The 22,426-nt window shown below is 41.4% G+C and overlaps 1 protein-coding gene across 1 annotated transcript; it reads right to left on the bottom strand.

The window, feature by feature from the left end:
• Positions 1-700: 700 nt before the first annotated feature.
• LOC133135012 (neuronal acetylcholine receptor subunit non-alpha-3-like) lies at positions 701-21,152 on the bottom strand. The gene is made up of 6 exons (XM_061251739.1): positions 20,876-21,152; positions 12,018-12,169; positions 6,410-6,454; positions 5,217-5,326; positions 2,210-3,098; positions 701-1,585 (listed from the first exon to the last, which is right to left on the bottom strand). Exons 1-6 carry the CDS (start codon positions 20,934-20,936, stop codon positions 1,451-1,453), a joined length of 1,392 nt encoding a protein of 463 aa, XP_061107723.1. The 5' UTR covers positions 20,937-21,152; the 3' UTR covers positions 701-1,450.
• Between the last annotated feature and the right edge of the window lie 1,274 nt (positions 21,153-22,426).

Genomic DNA, 22,426 nt, shown 5'->3' with positions numbered 1-22,426 from the left:
TTTTAAGCGTGTTTGTGCATACTATGTAAGTGCATGAATTTGTGTGCAGAGACATGTAGGTAGTATACTTGCATACTAAAAGGTGTATGTTACAGGAAATGAGAAAACTACTATGATCAAGTCTGAATTATTCCAGAAATTCTGAAGAGACATTCATTTCAATAACAATTGAGTGATTTCCCAAGGATATGGTGCCACCTAGTGTCAGGTTTCTCTCTGGTTTTATGTTTAAAACTGTCAATTTAGGAAACATTACAGGCAGTAATGGTTATATCTGGTGAGCTAAATAAAAGAATGTGGATAACTCTGACTAAAATGCCTGCATATTATGTGATGTGATGTTGAGTCCTTTGTAGTGTATTAATGAGGGGGGAGGGGTGTGTGTCCATAAATTAAAACTTACTCAGGAGGGGTTTCTTCAAAAGTGACAGTTTTTGCTTCAAAACAAAACTATATCTTCTACAAATATTAAAATAACAATTTAGTACTCATACACAACTATACAAAAGTGATGCTTAATTTTCCTTAACAGGAAAAACGGATATCAAAATGAGTAATATGTACAGTCAGACAAGACATTCTGACATGTACAGTCTGACCTGGGTTATAAAGTGAACTTGTTGATGGTGGGACCACAGGCAACGATTCACCCTCAAAACTTCCCTTATTTTTAAGATTGAAAATGGAAAACACTCTCATGAGCTGATTATTAATGTTTTATTGTAACATGCAGATATGAGTTCAAACTGATATGAATATGCTTTATCAACATAATATTGTCGAACTGTTACAGAACTTGCATTGGGGATGCGTACAGCCATATTTCCTTTCTATTCTTTTAAATGGATGACCCATTCTGGCACTGTCGGTTTTGCTGAAAAAGTCAAATATCAGTTCTAAGGGTGGGCAAAATAAATCTCTTTTACTTACAGCATAGTCCGTTTATTCCCTTAATATTTAATAAGCTTACGTTCCATAGAAATTTACCAAAATTGAAGCAAGTGATGTTTCACCCAGCTTCTCTGAAAATCTCAAACAGCTGAAGGAGTGTAATCCTCTCAAACTGGCATCACCACCAATCTCTGATGAGAGCAAGATAATCATACTTTATTTCCAAATGAAAATATTGAAGAAGTACATCTGCATTGTAATCTAGAATCTGCAAAAGCATAATGCATCATTCCTATGGTCTCTGTGCTTGAAATAGACTAATAACCAGCAGCTTATCACTCTACATCAGGGATCATCAACTCTGGCCCTTGAATCCAAATCCAGCCCTGGTTTTCTTTTCTCCTGGGCAATTAGTGCAACTCATTGGCCAAACTGTCTTCACACCTGACTCCCAAGTAAGGAAGGCTAGGAAAACCAGAAGTTCTCTGCACTCTAGGACTGTGAGTTGCTGATCCCCGCTCTATGTCTATGCTGATATCGCAACGTGTAGGTGGGGTCCTCAGGGAGGGGTGCTCAGATACATCTGCAAGGCAGGGGTGAAGATTAGGATGGTGCCCAACACAGACGCACTGAGAAAGCCCCACAGGAAGATACGGTCCAGCACCTGGGCCACAAACTTCCAGTCCTGTACCACCTGTAGAAGGCCAAAATGACAGAAAAAGGGTTATCTGGCTTTGGATTATACTGTAACCCTTTTTAGTTCTTTATGGAACCCACTATCATTGATGTGAAGTGTGAAAGCTCCCAGACAACCATTTTGCCCAACAAAGGACCCTTTAACTAGATATGATTCTTCTCTTTTTGGAACTTTATTTAATTACGTTTGTACAAACGTTTGTTTATGTTTACGTTTGTGATACATTTGTATCATTTGTACAAACTCAGTCTTCAGTCACCACGATGTCCCTCAAAGTTCTGCAGACTAAATTTGAATTATAAAAACATAAACTATTGAGCGCAATCACTTTACAAAGAACATATGCTAAATCATTAGATTGAAACAAGGTCCTTATTCCTGGTCCTAGAGAGCCACAGAGTGGGCTGGCTTTTGTCGTTACTCAGCGCTTAATTGATCGACTTAAGCAGCTAATTACACAGTTAACGCACTTCACTTGGTTTCTTGGGTCTGAATTGGTTGCAGACCAATTCCAAAACCAGCACGCCCTGTAGCTCCAGGACCATGAGTGAGGACCACTGGACTAACCATTTCGCTGGCAATAGATAATGATTTTTCATCACTGTGGATCACCTCTCTTACCTCTCTGATGAAGTGCTCCTTCTTGATATGGCAGGAAATGTAGCGCACAGAGTCGGTGGCCTTCTCCATCATGGCCAACCAGGCCAGGTTCTCATCCTCCTTGGCCTCCGGCACCCTCTGCTGGGGTGCGGCATTCCCGGGCTTCGTCTCCGGGCTGCGCGACTCCACCTCGGGGCAGTGGTAGCGGTCGGCATGACCCCGCATGCAGAGCAGTCGGGGCAGCCGCTGCAGGAACAGGGTCTTCACCCAGGGGGACATGGGGTGGTAGGTGGCCGAGGAGCGGTGGTGGACGTTGATGACGAAGACGGTGACGATGATGGAGAGCGTGACGAAGATCATGATGAAGAGGAGGTACTCGCCGATGAGCGGGATGACTTTGGAGGAGGAGGGGATGATCTCCTCGATGACCAGCAGGAAGACGGTGAGGGACACCAGGACGGAGGTGGAGAGGGACAGCTTCTCGCCCTCGTCGGACGGCAGGTAGAAGACCAGCACAGTCAGGAAGGACAAGCCCAGGCAGGGGATGATGAGGAAGAGGGTGTAAAAGAGGGGCAGCCGCTTGAGGATGAAGGAGTAGGTGACGAAAGGGTAGGAGTAGAGCCCGTCCCGACGGTTTCCCTTCGCGCCCGTGGCGTTCAGGATCTCCCACTCGCCGTTGTCAAAGAAGTCCTTGCGGTCGACGTGGTCGTCGACTGGGACCAGGTCCACCATGCTGCCGTCGTAGGTCCAGGAGCCGAACTTCATGGAGCAGTTCTGCCGGTCGAAGGGGAAGAAGGTGACGTCCATGGTGCAGGCAGACTTGTAGCTTGCCGGTGGCGTCCATGTGACGGTGCCATTGAACTTAACGATGGCCTTGGTCATGATGGAACCCTCAAAACGCCCATCAGCACTACGACACAGAGAAACAAGGGCAAATATGAATAGGGGGAATACTCAGCCTGTATTCTAGTCAAAACCTTATTTTTGACAGGAAAATAAGTTGTTGTCTATAGGCCACTAAATAAACTCAGTGAGCACTTTATTAGGTATTTATTATACTTATTTTTTTGACTTATTAATTATTCTGCTGCTGTAGCTTAGTGGTTTGACACGTGGTTTGACACGTTGTGTGTTCAGTGATGCGCTTCTGCATGCCACTGTTGTAATGTGTGGTTATTTGCATTACTGTCACCTTCCTTATCCTCTGACGTCTCTCATTAACAAGGTGTTTCTGTCTGCAGAACTGCTGCTCACTGAATTTTTCCTTTGTTTTTTTTTCTTTAGAAAACTCTAGAGACTAGTGTGCATGAAAATCCCAGGAGATCAGCAGTTTCTGAGATATTCAAACCACCCTGTCTGCCACCATCAATCATTCCACGGCACTGCTGCCACACAATTGGCTGATTAGATAATCGCATGAATAAGCAGGTTCCTAATAAAAATGTTCCTAATAAAGTGCTCAGTGTTTCATGCCTCTTTATAATTGCCCTTACAGTTCAAAGTTGTATATTTAGCCATTTATGCATTGTTTTCTGCCCTTTACTCAACTTGTGATGGTTAATTACTGTGTCTTCTGTATTGGGTTTTTGTTTTTTTTTCCAATGCTGATGGTTGACCAAGGGATTTTGCATGCTTTTTACCTAATTCTTTATACTCTTATGAAACAGCAAGTGATGGAATAGCACAATATAGTTAATTTAGACTGAGTAACTAAATTATAGTAGTCAAATTGTATTGCCAATTTCACTTTTCCATGTTTAATTTTAATTCCAATCATTTTGACACTTGTGGTTGAACAAAATGAGATTACTATATGAAAAAACATTATAACATGAGTGGAAATGTATTGGAAAAATATAGAGTATATCCATGCTATCCATGTTATTTATTATACAGTCCCCTCCAAAATAATTGGAACAGCAAGATCAATTCCTTTATTTTTGCTATACACTGAAGGTCAAAAGATGTGTGAGATGACAGATCTGAATTTCAGCTTTTTCCTCATATTCTTATCTAGATTTGTTAAAACAACTTAGAAAATATAACCTTTTGTCTCAGGCCACCACATTTTTAAAATTATTGGAACATGTGACTGTGAACATGTTTCTTGTTGCCCAGATGTGTCCTGTTAGATTGAATGGTTAAACAATAAATAGTTCTGAATGTCTACTCTTGGTTTCCCCCTTGGGTGTTGCCTGTGAAGACTGCATTTATGTTAGAAAATATAAACCAACGTGAAGACCAGAGAGCTGTCTTTGGGAGAAAAGCAAGCCATTTTGAAGCTTTGGAGGTTTTATGGACTGATGAGACCAAGATTAACCTCCACCAAAGTGATGGAAAGGCCAAAGTGTGGAGAAAGAAGGGATCTGTTCATGATAAAAAACATACAAGCTCATCTGTGAAGCTCAGTGATTGCAGTGTCAGGGGAGGAAGTGGAGTTGCATGGTTGCTTCTGGAGTGGGCTCACTTTCTTGATGATGTAACTCATGATGGTAGCAGCAGGATGAATTCAGAAACATTATGTCTGCCAACGTACAGGGAAATGTGTCCAAACTAATTGGGAGGAACAATGACCCAAAACACACTGCCAAACAAGCTGAAATTCTGAACTCTTGTCTCGTGTTCATCTTTTTATCTCAACCCTAAATGTATTCAGTGTATTGCAAGGGAATTGGCATTGCTGTTCCAGTACTTTTCGATGGGACTATGCAGCCTTTTTTCTCCATTTTCATTAAAGGCGCCAATAATTCTGGAGCCCACAGTTTGTATTTAAACATGTCAGACTATATTAAAACACCTGAAAAGGCCACAAAGTTTTAAAGCTTTAAAAAGCTTTTTAAAGAAAACTATATCCATCTCTAGCATCTCAGTAAAAGGGCAGCTTGTACCTGCTCAGGCAGGTAAACACACAGAATGGTGGAAAGCAACATTTCACAGAGACAGAAAACCAGGCATGTACAGCACTACCACATACAGAAATGCAAGCAGATAGTCCAGTTAAAAAGCAAATAGACAAAATCAACGTTACTTCTCGTATAAAACTATATCTGGCAGCCAGATGTTTTCGGACGGAACTCGAATGGAGGCGATTCCGCCGTAGTCCTCTGGGTTCCAGCGTAGATTATTATCAGTCCATTCCTAAAAGCGAAGCACAGATTAAGTAATGGTTTAGTGCCATTCCCATTTGTTAAAGCTAAACTCGTATACCATTAGTGACCCTGTGGCAGCCTGTTGTACATGCAACGTGCAAGATTACACCTGTGTTACCAGTTAAGTATGTTAAATTGAATCCTGTCTTGGTGATTTCTTGGTGATTTCTCAGTCAGCAGATGTAATTTGAGCAAATTGTTTCATTTTGTTACATGATAACTGTGGAGTAAGCTATGGACAATATTTTCCCTCCAAGCGTTAAAATGTCAAAAACAAAACAGATATACTGTAAGTATAACTAATAAATAACAATGGTGGCAACAGTAACTAAGGGATTATGATAATAATAGTCCTAGATTTTACTCAATATAGTACACTCTCAGAAACTCAGATTTCTTGTCTGAAAGTACAGCATAATAATGCTCTATTTGGGTATGAATAAATACATTTTACAAAAAGACAGTACAAATTAATTGTCTATTGCAGGCTCGGGGTACAATTTTATATGTCTATTGTGTGTTTGCACCATTGAACAAAAATATTCATGCTATTCATACTTTTTTTTAAATGTAATATTTTTTATTATACTGAGTGTAATACCACAATATCACTACCATCTGTAGCCAGTAATAGTTGCTGAACTCCTACCTGCTGCAGTCAGAGAAAAATAGTTGCTCAGTATCTACCTGCTACAGTCAGACAGAAATAGTTGCTGAATCCATGACTGCAATAGACAGTAATTGAGGCTGTTCCTCTGCAGTTACTGTACTCAGTCTAACTTAATAAAAGCATGCCAACTGCAGTATGAAATGAACACTGGGTTTGTGCCTGCTGTAGTCACACATTAGATTTAGATTTTCCAGAGTAGCTTAAACAAGTTGTATTCTTTACGTACAATGCATTTATACAGGTGAAATATTTATAATAATATTTAAATATAACAGTATTCCAGCTTGGAATCGAACCGTTAACCTTTGAGTTGTAAGCCCAGTTCCCTCACCATAAAGCTCAGTGATAGTTATTTTGATTGTACATGCTGCATTCAGGAAGTAACATTAACAGAAGCCATACCTGCCAAAGCCACACATTGGTCGTCATTAACTGGTTCTTCTCATCCTGAGGGTAGAGATGAGAAAAACATAAGTTCGGCAGGTTATGAAAATGCAACTGTCAGCAAGAAACATGCATGAGAGAATAAAACAGAATACAGCATTATCTCATTTCTGTTCACCGGTCAGCACTTGGCAGGCGATGCTTGTAAGGCTAATAAATTATACAGTTATGTGTGCACACTGCAGAATTTAAGAGCCTCAGGAAGAGAACATTTATTTTATTTGTTTGTTTGTTTGTTTGGGGGATGGCACTTACTGTTGCTTCCCATAGTCTGCATAATTGGGTGTAGCATTGACCAATGAGAGATGGTATTTCCCCGTCTCATTGCTTTTTAATATGGTGGCCACAGTCTGCTCGATCAAACTGTACATAGTTTTTTCCTTTAACTCATGTCTGTGAAAGATCAACTGGACTGCAGAGTGACAAGAAGCAGTGGCTTCACACCACGTTTTGAATGGTCTGCATTCTGTCAAATTTCACAAAGGGCTATAACAGTAACCGTTGCTGGTGAATATAGACAGGAATTCTGGGAGCTGCAACTGGGAGAAAAAAGAACTCTTCAGCACGAAAAGGAAATTCTTCTATGGCCAAAAGAGGGCAGCATAAGCTCTTCGCTGAATATTCTCGCATTGGAAAATGGAAGAATGCAACCGACTACAGTGATTATGAAAACTTAGTGGGGATATTCAGGATCATGCACTATTCATCCATTTTTTAAATTTGTTAATTAACAAAGCATTTATCTTACTTTGATACATTAGCCTCGCAGCTCACAGCTTTGTGTAGGAAGGAGGTTGCATAATTGTATGTAAAAATAGAAATGTCAATATTAAAAAAGTGTTAAGCAGTTTTTTTCTCTTTTTCTAGCCACTGCACCAAACCAATTAAAGCCTGTTAGATATACACTCAGTGACCACTTTATTTGGTAGACCTGTACACCAGCTCATTAATGAAAATGTATAATCAGCCAATTGTGGCAGAAAAGCATGTGTGGTTCAATTGTAGGTTAGACTAACCATCAGAATGAGGAAGGAATGAGATCTAAGTCATTTTGACCATGGAATGATTTTTGTTGCCAGACAGGGTGGCAGTTTCTTCAAAACTGCTGATCTCCTGGGATTTTCACGTACAACAGTCCCTAGAGATTACAGAGAATGGTGCGAAAAAACATCCAGTGAATGGGAGTTATGTAGGGAGAAATGGATTATAAAAGAGAAAGGTCATCGGAGGTTGGCCATAGTGATTCAAGCTGACTGGAACTGAAATAACCACATTTGACAACGGTGGTATGTAGAAGAGCATCTCTGCATCTCTTTTCATGGAACAGAGATCTCTTCAGGGCAAAGCCACTCCTGCAGAACACGAGCATACTTACACAGATTAGCAGAAGGAAGAGTGTGTGCTAGGGCCTCCGAGGGGCATGTTTCATCAGCTGTGCATGGGTGAAATGTTCTGAAATACTACTTGTCCCATCTGTGTGCTAATGAGTTCATTTCTTTTTTCCTCAGTTTTGACAAATATCCATCTGCTAACTTTTATGTTATAAGTTGCTGCTATAAAAATGTGATAAAATGCATTATTATTTTTTGAATTTCCCAGCTCCTGGGAAAATATGCTTGAATATTTATATTCTTTACTGTTCATGGTTCGTGTTTTGAGTAACTTTCTTTTACCCCTTGGAAGTCCCTCGGTAGTTTGTTTCATAATCAAATTAATTCTGCTCATATACCAGATCAAACAATCAGATCAATACTATTGCTGCTATCACAGCAAGGCAACTATATCATTTCTCAACCATTTTCAGTCAAATCTGCCTGAATGAAGCAGTTCAGAAACACAGACAGGTCAGAAATTATTCTCAGTAAACCATTCCTACAATCCCCTTCAAATCACCGTCCTTGTTCGAAAAGCTGTACCTCTCATATTCCACCACACAGTGGATCAAATTTCCCCTCGTTAGCATAGGACTGATCTTCCTTCACATAAAGCTGAGGTGGCCTGTTTCCTACTCACAGCTCAGCTGGCGTGCACTCGAAGTGATGGAAACCTCAGATATACAGTACAAACCTTGTGTGATATTAGTGGTCCATTCGGTGAAAATAGAAGTGTGTAAAGTTTTTTGTGAAAAATGCTTGTAACACTCAACATGATTCCACAGACATATCAGCACTGATACCATACTGAAATTATTATTTATAATGGAATATGTTAGTAATAAACATAATTAACACTACTCATAATTAACATTACTTTACTAGGTAGTCGTTTTTTCACACAACCTAGCAGATTTAGGCAGCTAGCTAAGTCAATAGGTTTAGCCAAGTTAGCTATTTGATAGTTAGCTAGTTTTAGCGTTTGTTACCATGCATGCCATGACTAGAATAGCATTAACCTTACTATCGAAAGTTTTGTGGGATAAAAATACACAATGCCATTATCGTAATATATCGAAAATTAGAGGTTGTGACATATGTCATTTGAAATTGTAGAACCATATAGCATGTAGCTATTGTATATTCTATTTCTGTGATACAAGTTACTTTGACCGTGATGATTGTTGGTGACTGATGTGGTTTGAGTATCTCAGAAATGGCTGATCTCCTGGGATTTTCATGCACACTAGTCTCTAGAGTTTTCTAAAGAAAAAAAAACAAAGGAAAAATCCAGTGAGCAGCAGGTCTGCAGACAGAAATGCCTTGTAAATGAGACACGTCAGAGGAGAATGGCCAGACTGGTCAAAGCTGAACAGGAAACAGTAACAGTAACGCAAATAACCACTCATTACAACAGTGTATTCAGAAGAGCATCTCTGAACATGCAACACATCATAACTGAGTGTATATTTTTGTTCTTATATTGGAACATGATTTTTGTGATTTTTTGAATGGTATCAAGGATTGTTATTGTCTGAGTCAGTACTGTGAGCATGGTGAGGGGGAGGCTGGAGTTTTATTGTACAGTTTTGCAATTAAGAGGGTAATAAGCATCTAACTACTGTTCCAGCTAGAGGCTTTTTAACAATCTGGCAGTTTATTATTATTACATCGCAGTTTACATTATTATAGAACTACGAATGCAACAATAATTTGGAGTGTCGATGACTCTACCACAAGGGGCCACCATTTATAGGGTAAAATAATTTGCCTAGTGGTGAGCACAGTAGACATTACACATGGCTATAGCAGTTGTCAGAGATCTGTGCTGATACCTTGATGGAGATGTTAGCATTAGGGCTGATCAATTTAATTTCCTGTCTTTGGAGGTTTTCAGCAAATTAAAACATTTCACTTAAAACATAGTTTTTTGGCAGCGCCATTTGTTGTTGTTTCCATCCTCCATTGGCGTAACTGTTTCCTGCTAATAAGCAGCTAATAAAAGTCAATGCATTAAAACAGAATTAATCTTGACTGTCCGCAAAGTGACCCAGACTGTCCGCAAAGTGACCCAGAGGCCAAGAACTGTGCACAACACACAAGAATGGAATATACGCATGCACTTTGTTATACGTCACTCTGGATAAGAGCGTCTGCCAAATACCAATAATGCAATGTAACAAACGCACACACACACACTCTCTCTCTCTCGCTCTCTGTCGCACACGCAAACACACACACTGTATATTTTTACACCAGATTAATATTGAGGAACGGCATGGAAACATGCTGTCTCTAATCGTATAAGGAAGTGCGTCATTGCTCCCCTCCCATGCTTTTTGGTCCTCTTTGATTTGCTCACACCAGGCTGTGATTCGGAGAATGACATTAAGCCACTGTCTCATATTTCAGCCTCTTTAAATTACTGCTGGCTGTAAGCCATTGTGTGACAGGCTCCATCAGTCTGTCCCCAGTGCTACCGAGACAGGCTGGAGAGATATTGCTAAGGAAACAATTGGATAAGCCAGGGTTACAAATGTATATTGAAATGTTATAGAACGATAAGAACAAATTTAAATAATAAAATAATTGTGTGTGTGTGTGTGTGTGTGTGTGTGTGTGTGCAAAGTCTCCAGGTTTTCAATTTATTATTTTTTCAACGCCCCCTTGGATAATGGTATTCTTTACTGGGGACAGGCTGTTTTTAGCAGCTTTCTTTTACCCCGTTAGTGGTGAAGTGGAAAATTGTACAGCCAATTATATAAGACATGGGAAGTCCCAATTATATTAGACATGGAAAGTTATATAATTAATCAAATAGTGTTGATTGATGTTTAGTAAACCAATGTATTACACAAACCAAATTATTAATGGAAGTAATAATGAACTAATTCATTTAAATACATATTATACCTGTTTTGATTTGTGTATGAATGCAATCCTGTGATTTCTGAGATGCAGTGCTGAAGGCCTCTGGTCGGCGCCACAGGGCTGAAGGCCTCTGGCCTTGAGAAGGCCTCTGGCCTCAGTGACTTGAGACCTTGAGCCATCTCTGCCCTGCCTTCATACCAACCTGTATGAGATAATGTGTCGTTTACTGCATAGAAAAGTGTGGCCCTGTGTGGCCCTGCACAGATTGACACTGCACTTCTAACACATCCGGTGATTCTATTGAGATACAACCTTTATGAAACCTTTATAAAAATACAACCTTTATGAGATCTATTGAACCTTTATGAAACTTAATGAAACTTAACTGTAGATGTAGCACTTATTATACTCCATGAAATAACCATTGTGATCACAAAGAGATTCTTCAATTGTGTAATACTGTTTAATGAGAGCCTGATAATTTGATCAAAACTAATTTTTAACTTAACTTCTGGCTTACTCTGGGACTCAAGGTAAGGCTCATTTGTCTAAATTGATAATTGCTAAATTATTTGTTTTTAAAGTGTGGCCTGGTCTTCAGAGGGTTCGGTGGTCTGACGCTTTGTCGTCTTAATATTTTATTGTCTTTAGAACCTTTGGAGGTCTGTAAAGTCTTTTAGACTTAAGTAACTCAGTGGCAGCGGGAAATTACTGTGTTTGTCTGTCTTTTTGGTCACCTCTTGAAATGGAAATATTATAAGTGAGCAAATACAAAAATAAACCTCAAATTTCAATCATAGAGAAAGTGCGTTTGAAAACATACAAGTGCGTTTGAAAACATTCTGCTTGCTGTTAACAATTAACATCAGTTGTGTGGCGAATCAAAGAAAAGATTGTGTTTCTGACAAAAATGCTTTCAGTAGTGCTAAAGTTGCAAAGTTGGTTTTTGAAGCAACAATGGTGAAAGTTGGAAAGCAAATGTTGAAAGATAGATTTAACCTGAAGTGAGGTGTGCCCCCCCACCCTCTGGGCCACGGAACAAGTAATTCAAATCAATTATGATTTGCTCCGTGAGTTATGAGTCTGAGCGATTGATGTTTTGTATTGAATTAATTAATAGGTAAATTATTTGGAGAAGGTACTGAAGCATTGTTTAAATGTATCTTTCATCTCTAAAATATTCTATAAATACAGTACATTATACATAAGAATATAAACAAAAAAATATTGGTGTAATTACAGTAAAATTTGAAGTTTATCCAAAGAGAATTGTATTTCAGTGTGTGCATGTGAGCAGACCGGGCGCATGGTTGTGCACTCACCACATCCACCAGCTGGGATATCTTCAGGCCGAAGCGGACGGTGATGGTGTCATTGGCGCGCTGAATGGGCCGGACCCACTTCTCGTACCCCTCGAACAGAGTCGTCAGGAGAGAGTCCTCCATCTCCGCAATGGAGACAACCTCCTCCAGGCCTAGGAGGGGTGGGCCATGAAATAAATATTTAATAAAACCTGCATCTGGCACACTATATCAAGGGCACTATACACTACCACACTATTATGGATGAAAAATTATTGTGAAACAGGCTCCATCAGTCTGCCCCCAGTGCAGATATTGCTAAGGAAACAATTGGATAAGCCAGGGTTACAAATGTATTTATAGAACGATAAGAACAAATTTAAATAATAAAAGAATTGTGTGTGTGTGTGTGTGTGTGTGTGTGTGTGCAAAGTCTCCAGGTTTTCAATTTATTATTTTTTAAACGGCCCCTTGGAAAATATGCTTGGATAATGGTATTCTTTACTGGGGACAGGCTGTTTTTAGCAACTTTCTTTTACCTGTTAGTGGTGAAGTGGAAAATTGTACAGCCAATTATATAAGACAGGGAAAGTGCCAATTATATTAGACATGGAAAGTTATATAATTAATCAAATAGTGTTGATTGATGTTTAGTAAACCAATGTATTACACAAACCAAATTATTAATGGAAGTAATAATGAACTAATTCATTTAAATACATATTATACCTGTTTTGATTTGTGGTTATTAAACAAGGTTTAGTTTTAGAAGTATGAATGCAATCCTGTGATTTCTGAGATGCAGTGCTGAAAGCCTCTGGTCGGCGCCACAGGGCTGAAGGCCTCTGGCCGGCTGTGGAGATAACTCAGTTATCTCTGCGGAGATAACTCAGTTATCTCTGCGGAGATAACTCAGTTATCTCTGTGGAGATAACTCAGTTATCTCAGAAAAATCATGAAAAGCTGAGTTAGACTGGTACATATTTAAACAATGATTATACACTCACTTTATTAGGTATTTATGAGACTTATGTTTTAGTCTTATTGTGTGGTTATTTGTGTTACTGGCACTTTCCAGTCAGCTTTAATTAGACAGGGATGTTTTTTTCAGGGGAAGGGGCCAGACTAAAAGCGATTCAAAGACTCCATGATACGGCCTCACAAGCACAAAGATACCTCGCCCGGAAAAGGGAAACCGGGGCCCCCTTCTGGAGCCAGACCGGGGAAGGGAGTTCGTCAGTGAGCGTCTGGTGGCCGGGCCTTATCCCATGGGGCCCGGCCGGGCACAGCCCGAATTGGTCACGTGCGGTCGCCGCCCTGTGGGCTCACCACCTGCAGGGGTCGGCATCGGAATCGGGTGCTTTGTCCAACGGGCCGTAGGCAAAGGCAGGGATGTGGGGATACTCACAAGCCACCGGCTGAGCGCCACTGTGTTGGAGTTCCACCCGGGGAACGAAGAGAGTCTCCGCGAGAGAGAGTCTCTGCGACTACGTGTTGCTGGGGGGAAAGCTCTGACTGTCGTTTGTGCTTATGCACCAAACAGCAGTTCAGAGTATCCGGCCTTCTTGGAGTCACTGGGCGGCATCCTGGAAAGGGTGCCACCCAGAGACTCCATAGTTCTGCTGGGCGACTTCAACGCTCACGTGGGCAATGACAGAGAAACTTGGAAGGGGGTGATTGGGAGGAACGGCCTGCCTGATCTTAACCCGAGCGGTGTCTTGTTATTGGACTTCTGTGCTGGTCATGGATTGTCGATAACAAACACCATGTTCGAGCATAGGGTAGCTCATAAGTGTACTTGGTACCAGAGCACCTTAGGCCAAAGATCGATGATCGACTTTGTGGTCATATCATCAGACCTGCGGCCGTATGTCTTGGACACTCGGGTGAAAGGGGAGCAGAGCTGTCAACTGATCACCACCTGGTGAGTTGGATCAAGTGGCCGGGGAGGCTGCCGGAAACCCGGTAAACCCAAACGTGTAGTGAGGGTGAACTGGGAACGTCTGGCAGAGGCCCCTGTCTGCGAGGTCTTCAACTCCCACCTCCGGAGGAACTTCTCACGCATCCCGGGGGAGGCTGGGGACATGGAGTGGGCCATGTTCAAAGCCTCTATTGCAGAGGCGGCAAGCAGGAGCTGTTGCCAGAAGGTCATCGGTGCCTGTCGGGGCAGCAACCCAAGAACCTGCTGGTGGACTGAAGAAGGAGGCCTTTCGAGTTTTGGCTTGGCTGGCTGAGTTTGGGGGTCCCCTGAAGCAGCAGACGGGTGGCCAGAAAGGCTGCGGCTTCGGCAGTCGCTGAAGCAAAAACCCGGGTATGGGAGGAGTTCGGGGAGGCTATGGAGAAAGACTTTCGGTTGGCCTCGAGGAAGTTCTGGCTAACCATCCGACGACTCAGAAAGGGAAAGCAGGGATTGTCTCAGCAGGGGAGGAAAACTGCTGACCCGGACTGGGGATGTTGTTGGGCGGTGGAAAGAGCACTTCAAGGAGCTCCTGAACCCAAACAACACGTCCTCTGTGGAAGACGCAGAGCCCAAAGACTCGGGGGAATCTGCACCTATATCCCTGGCGGAAGTTGCTGAGGCAGTCAAAAAGCTCCTCAGTGGCAAGTCGGCGGGTGTGGATGAGATTCGCCCTGAGATGCTGAAGGCTCTGGACATTGTTGGGCTGTCTTGGCTGACACGCCTCTTCAGTGTCGCGTGGAGGTCGGGGACAGTACCTGCAGAGTAGCAGACCGGGGTGGTGGTCCCCATTTCCAAGAAGCGGGACCGGAGGGTGTGCTCCAATTATCGGGGTATCACACTCCTCAGCCTCCCCGGGAAAGCTTACTCTAGGGTGCTGGAAAGGAGGCTCTGACCGACGGTCGAACCTCGGATTCAGGAGGAGCGATGTGTCTGGTTTGGTGACCTCAGAATTGCGTCTCTGCTTTTTGCGGATTCTGCTGGCTTCATCGGACCGTGACCTTCAGCACGCACTGGAGCGGTTTGCAGCCGAGTGTGAAGTGGCTGGGATGAGAGTCAGCACCTCCAAGTCCGAGGCTATGGTTCTCTGCCGGAAAACGGTGGATTGCTCCCTCCAGGTTGGGAACGAGCCATTGCCCCAAGTGAAGGCGTTCAAGTGCCTTGGGGTCTTGTTCACGAGTGAGGGTAGAAGGGAGCGTGAGATCGACAGGCGGATCGCTGCAGCGTCAGCAGTAATGCGGGCATTGCACCGAACCGTCGTAGATCGATTTACTGGTCGATCTACGTCCCAACCCTCACCTATGGTCACAAGCTTTGGGTAGTGACCGAAAGAACGAGATAGCATATACAAGCGCCCGAAATAAGCTTCCTCCGTAGGGTGGTATATATCTCTCCTGGCCTGGGAACGCCTCGGGATCCCCCAGGAGGAGCTGGAATGCGTTGCAGGGGAGATCCCAGGAGATCAGCAGTTTCTGAGATACTCAAACCACCCTGTCACTAACAATCCTTCCACGATCAAAGTCACTTCGATCACATTTTTCCCCATTCTGATGGTTGATGTGAACATTAACTGAAGCTTCTGACCCATATCTGCATGATTTTATGAATTGTACTGCTGCCAAATGATTGGCTGATGAGATAATCACATGAATAAGAATTCCTAATAAAGTGCTCAGTAAGTGTATTTTAAAAGTTTAAAAGTACTGCAATCTGACATTTACTAAACAATAATTGTTTAGTAAATTGATATAAATTATTTACTTTTTAGCATCTTACAAGGCTAAACATGGAACTTCATCTCTCAAATAAGTACACTTTCTTGATCAACCATCACCAAATAACAATATCTACGATTTAAATAATGAATTGTAATACATCCAGAACATATTTCACACATTAAAATGGACATGTCATTGACACAAAAAAATGTGCACGCTACTAACATCATCCAGTGAACAATACTGCATTGTACCCATACAGTGCCTCACACGAGAACAGTAATTTGCTCTGAGGATATCTTCACAAAGGGTTGAAAGTTTGAAAATTAGATTGGCATGGCCTTATTGGCCCCAGGATGTGGGGGGTTTGCTTGATAGAGCGCAGAGACAGAGAATTATCCATGCTCCCATGAGTGAGTCTCTGATCAATGTAAGGCAGAACCTGCTCATGTAATAACTTAGAGAAGGCCTGTCACTCCCTGGAAATTCACACACAGCAAAATAACCATGGCTTTAAAAACGAAAGGGAAATAATTATTAGTCCTTTTCCTTTGAATAATACTGTTTGAAAATCTTTCCGAAATTTACTTCCACAAGTATAATGAACACATGGCTAATTGTAAAATTTCAGAGTGAAATTAATTTCGGGAAGAAGAAAGAGTTGGAAACTACAAGTTGAGTTTAGATGGGCCTGAGCAGAGCACAGTGAGTAAACTAGGCAAAACAGATAAATGCCCAGAATGTCAATGCCAAATGCTTTCCACGGGTTTAGCTTCTGGAAGAAGCGCCCTCAGGTGCAGTGTTTCTTTTGAAACCATTCTCTGCATCACCCACTCTGCAGTGCGTACTGCTAAGCAAAGACGGTGAAAGCCTGTTCTAAATTTAGCCCAGCGCATAACCTGTGGTTATGTAAATGGGGAGAGAGATTCTCTAGCACCGGTTAGCATGGCAGGGGGGAAAGCCAAGCGCCCCTTGCAGAGAAAGACTGGGGGTGAGATGTGGGTCTTCTCTCTGACCCCCCCCGGGCAGTATTTCTGATAAAGGAGGCAGCAGCTGGTAAAACTGCCTCACACCACAATTCAAATACAATCCCACCGCACAAAATAGAGCAGTCTTCCCTGGCTGTGTAGGCAGGAAGTTTAGGAGGTAAATTAATTTCTCGAAATGACGCAGACACTTCCTGTTGACAATATCTATTCATTGGAATATTACATTACATTACATTATATTACATTTCATTTCGCATAAGCTTTTATCCAAAAATATCTAGGTCAAACAACTAACAACCGAACACGCCAGATAAGGTACTATTCATATAGGATTGGTTGTTAGGCTATGAACACATGTCTAGTACACAAGATAGATAGGCCACTACAATTTGACTACTACTAACATATACAAATATATTTGTCTTTGAGGAGAAAAGTAATCATCCTGAGATGGTGACACTTTAAAAACATACCACCCCAACAGATATACAAATTACTTAATCAGATGGGCCTATTATGTAGCTTATTTGAATATTGGAAGTCTGAAAAAAATGTACAGACAGTATTATGTTGAAAGTGATAGACTGTAATGTGCATGAATCAGACCTGCTTCTGTATACTGTTGTTTTACAAATGGGTAACAAATTCAAGCAAGGGCTTCTTTCTGTGTGACTGTATGACTTACAAATATTTTAGCTAATATTTTTGGCTAATCACTGGATAAAAGGAAACCTGTTTGGTGCAGTTTTTACAGATAAAGATGAACTACTGTACCGACCAATAGGACAGAGCTCTATGTGCCAATAGGAATTCAGATTGGAAGCACTCTGAATGGATGGAGCAGGAAGCTGATAGGGGGCATTGCATGACCCTGTTTGTGGGAAAATGTAAACATCTCCCTTCCAGCAGGGTGTCTAAGGCCCCGCGCTGGCAACAGTCCACTGCTGCTCACAAAATCGGCTTAGAGATTTTCCTCCAATTGCACCAGCTGCCTTTCAACACTGCCTTTCCTATTACCCTGAGAGACACTTTCAACGAAATGCCCTTCAACATGCCTTCAGTCATCCTCCCTTAAACACTCCCTAAGCCACGCGCCCTTCAACTCTCCCTCAAACTCTGCCCTGGAAAATCCCTCAGGCAATTGCCCTTCAATGCTCCTTCAAGCAACTGCCCTTAAACAACTATGTCAAGTGACCTTCATTAAGTTCATTGCAGTTAAGGATAAACTCCAGACCAATAGGACAGAGCTCTATGTGCCAGTAAGAATGCAGATAAGAAGTACTCTGAATGAACTGAGCAGTGCAGTGAGGCTGGCGGGGGCCATAATGTGTCTCTGGCTGTGGAAAAGTATGAACATCTCCTTTCCACCTGGGTGTCTAATGCCCAGTGCTGGAAACACAAAGAACAAAATTGGCTTAGACTTTCCTCCCATTGGCGCATAGCACCAGCTGCCTTTCAACAGTCTTGCCTATTACCCTGAGAGACCTTCAGCATGCCTTCAGTCAGCCAAGTTGAAGTGCCCTCCAACACTCCTTCGAGCAACTGCCCTTCATTGCATCCTTAGTCAACTGCCCTTCAACACTCCTTCAGGCACCTGCCCTTAAGTTCTCCCTTCGTCAAGTGACCTTCACTTCTCCCTCAGCAATATGCTCTTCAACAGTCCCTCAGCCAAGCGCTCTTGAACTCATTCTCCTTGAAACACTCTCAGGTAACTGCCCTTCAACACTCCTTCAGGCACATGCCCTTAAGTACTCCCTAAGCCAAGTGACCTTCAACTCTCCCTCAGCAATATGCTCTTCAACAGTCCCCCAGCCAAGCGCTCTTGAACTAATTCTCCTTGAAACACTCTCAGGTAACTGCCCTTAAACACAGACTCCAGAACTCCCTAAGCGAACACCCCTTCAACAAGCCCTCAGCCAAACCTTCCTTCACCAACAGCCCCTCAACAATCCCTTCCCAACTGCACATTCAGTATGTGACATCATTTGTATTATTGTATTAATTATGTGTTAGAAAACTTTGAGGCAGAGAATGAGTGAGTGTCCATTTGTTCCTGTTGTGAAATAGCTAATTATACAGTGCTTATGATGGCATGATATGCAGCTTATATCCAGCAATTGTGACGTACTACAACAGCCTGTAACCAATGAATTTACTGATGTGAAAATGCCATTGTGTATCCTGTCAAGCCTCCAATAGGAAATAGCTATATAATTAGAAATAAATATAATCAAAAAATAATGTAAATTGACTAGGCCTGACATTTGCCTGCAGACAGAAATTAAAGCAAATGTTTCCAGTCAGACAACTGTGTTATTTGCACAGGGATTCATGGACAAATTGATTGGGTTCTGCTCACAACACTGGAAAGAAAACAAAACAGATATTGCCTTCAACAGTGTGTGTGTGTGTGTATGTGTGTGTGTGTGTGTGTGTGTGTGTGTGTGTGTGTGTGTGTGTGTGTGTGTGTGTGTGTGTGTGTGTGTGCATGCGTGCGTCTGTGTGTAAGTGAATTAATTACTGTAAACCACTTGTCCATATGGTGGTGACGCAGAATACTAACAGACACTCATTAACAGCACTTCCTGATATTTTATCGATCTCATTAACATACATGCCCTTTAAAGACTTTCCATATTAAACTCTGAATGCTCCATGGAACTGTACATTTGCACATCTATGGTTTCAGGGGACAGCTCCTGTGGATAATGACAGCTCTTCAACACCTCTTGCCTTGTTAGTTTCCATGGAATATTTCCATTTTCCCAGACCAGGAGACAGAGTAAACAGAACACGGGTGGTCTGCCCACACATACTTGTTGTCAGCAGCTGTGCTTTGACTCCTACAGACCATTCTCAGCAGGCAAACAAGTCTTAACAGGAGGTTATCTTTTGCTGCTAACAATGGGTGACCAGGAAGATAGAATAAATCAAGTGTAATGTGACAAATCTAGCGGTATTCCCTTCTGCTCAAGGACATTTTATATATATAGCCAATTTACATAAACAAGCCTGACAGTGGCAAAGTGGAGCACACTGGGAAATGAAGTCTAGCTCAAAACAAGAGGATCTGCAGACCGCTGTAGTTTCATGATTTGTGCAAATTAATGATGAGCTAAAGCATTTTTAGAATTGAATTCTATGCATATCCACTATTAACAAATAACCACTGCTGCTAAATGGCCAAGGGGACTGTACCACAAAGTCGGATGACTGAGTTAGCTGGATAGCCACAATGCGTAAACCACAGTTTTTCCACGTAACAGATTTGGGAGGGCTCCTCATTTTCCTCAGTATTCCTGTTTCATGATGCAGGCCCCTGGTCCTGTTTGCTAATTCAAGATTTTTAAGTGCTTTGGTTAGTGTATCTTAAGTTTTATGTAGCTTAACTGGTTGATTGTGTTTGTGCATGGGTATGGTTAGCACTGTAAAACATATCCATGTTGTATTGAGTATTATTATGGCTCTTGTATTAGCCAACAGTTATTCTGTTCATGGTCTTCTAGTAGCAAGACAGGCAGGAATAATACATCACTTATGAAAATATCACATGTTCAAACGCCACATGTGAACATTTTTATTCACATATAAAAGAAAAGCCAATCACATGAGAAAATGTGGTTCACATCTGAGTTTTTTCATTCACATGTGACAGTGTGATTATCACATGTGAAAAAGCATCAGGGTGTGTGCACCATAATTCCAAGAAATGCATTCACATCTACAACAAATTGTATTTTTCCAGGAAAGACCCATTGGGATAAACAATCTATTATCCGATGAAGATCGTACAGGTCTTCGCTCATCATTCTTTGACTCCTAATACGGAAGCATCGTTGGTCTACAATGCCCTACGACTACAATGCCCAATGCCAGCGACTACAATGCCCATAGTGTAACATCTTAAATCCATCCTTTTATCTACAGTTTTCAATGATAAACATCTGTACGATCCCTGTGCAAATCTAAATTCGTCATTTTACCAGGAGACGTACGTATTTTTTATTGATCTTTGATTAACTTTTAGTACTCTTGTCAATGCACACCATTCAATCTAATAATGTAGTCGTACAACTTTGAGTATTTTGTTTTCGTCAACTTTTCTGTTCACATTTCTTTACCAATACAAAACTGCGTTTTTATCACAGATTTTGCAGATTGAACAGTTTAAAACTAATTAGGTACAAATCCGATTCGTACAAACTGCACGCTTACCTGCAACGGTGGAGACAGCGAACGAGAACGCTGCGTGCAGCACGGCGACCGTCAACTTCATGGCACATAAGTTCTTCCAGTCTGGGTTTTACATACTAACAGATGCCGTCTCTTTGCACATTACAGGCTATATGCACAGCATATGCAATGTTTTCATGAAAATAAAAAAACCACGAAGTGGTGTAACAATTTGAAATGTATTTTCATCCTGTGCTGACCTCCATATGATTGATTTCCTGGTGCGTTTCCGAACCGTCCTCGTCTGTTCCAACCGCCGCCGCGCACATACAGTATATTTACGGGAAGGAGGCTGGCCGAAGCCGAGGGATGACGAGGGGGCGATAGACGGTGCGGGGAGACAGAATTATAGAAGGATCATTCGCACTCGTAGCCAATCATGGTACAGTAGCAGCACCGCGGAGCATACGTGAAACGGAGAACAAATAGACGATGAAATGAACTAAACAAGAGAGCTTGTACATTAGGAAAAATATTATTATTATTATTATTATTATTATTATTATTATTATTATTATTTCATTTGAATTAAAAAAAATCTACATCGATAATGCTACCAACATCAGCAACGATAATAATAATAATAATAATAATAATAATAATAAAAAACGAAATTACATTACTTGCTTCTATTAACCTGATTTGCGCGCGCGTGCATTTTCCGTATTGAGCCGCTGGAGGTCACTGTATTCCATCTCTCTGTGCACCTGTTTCTTCTTTCTGATGATCCTCATGCTGTCGACTTACACAATTTGCAATGAGACATTCCTGTATGGTGACAGCCGACACACTATTTTTATGCATTTTATGAAATGTTCTCCTGACTAGTTTTGAAAAGTTGTCACCTTGTCTCCTAGACCAGTGGTTCCCAACTTTCTGACCTACATAATGAATGAATACATTTATTGTGAGCAAACTCTTGTTATTATATAGGTACCAGCATGGAATTTGAAATGCATTAACAAGTCTAAAAACAACTGCATGCAGACTGTAAATTGTTGTATGTGCATAACATATTCATTTGAGGGGTATGGAGGAAATTAGGATCTCAACTCAAAGTATGAGGAACCATCATCCTATCGTATACACTTTAATAAGGACCGCTTAAATGAGGACCTGGCATTACATAATTACACCTTCATTAATCTATAGTGTAGTGTTCTTGAATACAGAGATATTTATTGATGTATAGCTTTGCTCATAATCACTGTGAGCTTATGATACAACACACAATGATACTTAAAATATATGTGACATATATTAGAATTATGGGAAGTAATTCTGGTTATATCTACTCAAGCCATACAGTATTGAGCAAACTCTATCACACCTCAACTGAGAATGTGTACAAATTCGAAGTCTGCTCAAAACTGTCTGCGATCATGCATAAACTGAAATAAATTCATATTTGTTTATATAAATGGCCAATCACCCAAGTTGCCAGCTCTAATCTCTTTTCTCTATCACCCCCTTTCTCTTAAAAGTGGCTCACTGTGAAGACATTCTGATTTTTGCATGAAAAATATTCCCTGG

This window comes from Conger conger, chromosome 8 (genome assembly GCF_963514075.1).
Source record: "Conger conger chromosome 8, fConCon1.1, whole genome shotgun sequence".
Lineage (NCBI taxonomy): Eukaryota > Metazoa > Chordata > Actinopteri > Anguilliformes > Congridae > Conger > Conger conger.
This window is presented reverse-complemented; position numbering and strand designations above follow the sequence as displayed.

What these genes read in the sequence shown, in the direction of transcription:
- LOC133135012 (XM_061251739.1), bottom strand. Translation starts at nt 20,936, where the DNA reads ATGAAGTTGACGGTCGCCGTGCTGCACGCAGCGTTCTCGTTCGCTGTC. An exon ending in TATCCCAGCTGGTGGATGTG is followed by an intron (nt 6,455 to 12,017) that starts GTGAGTGCACAA and finishes CTCTACCCTCAG; the next exon opens with GATGAGAAGAACCAGTTAAT. An exon ending in CCAATGTGTGGCTTTGGCAG is followed by an intron (nt 5,327 to 6,409) that starts GTATGGCTTCTG and finishes CTTCGCTTTTAG; the next exon opens with GAATGGACTGATAATAATCT.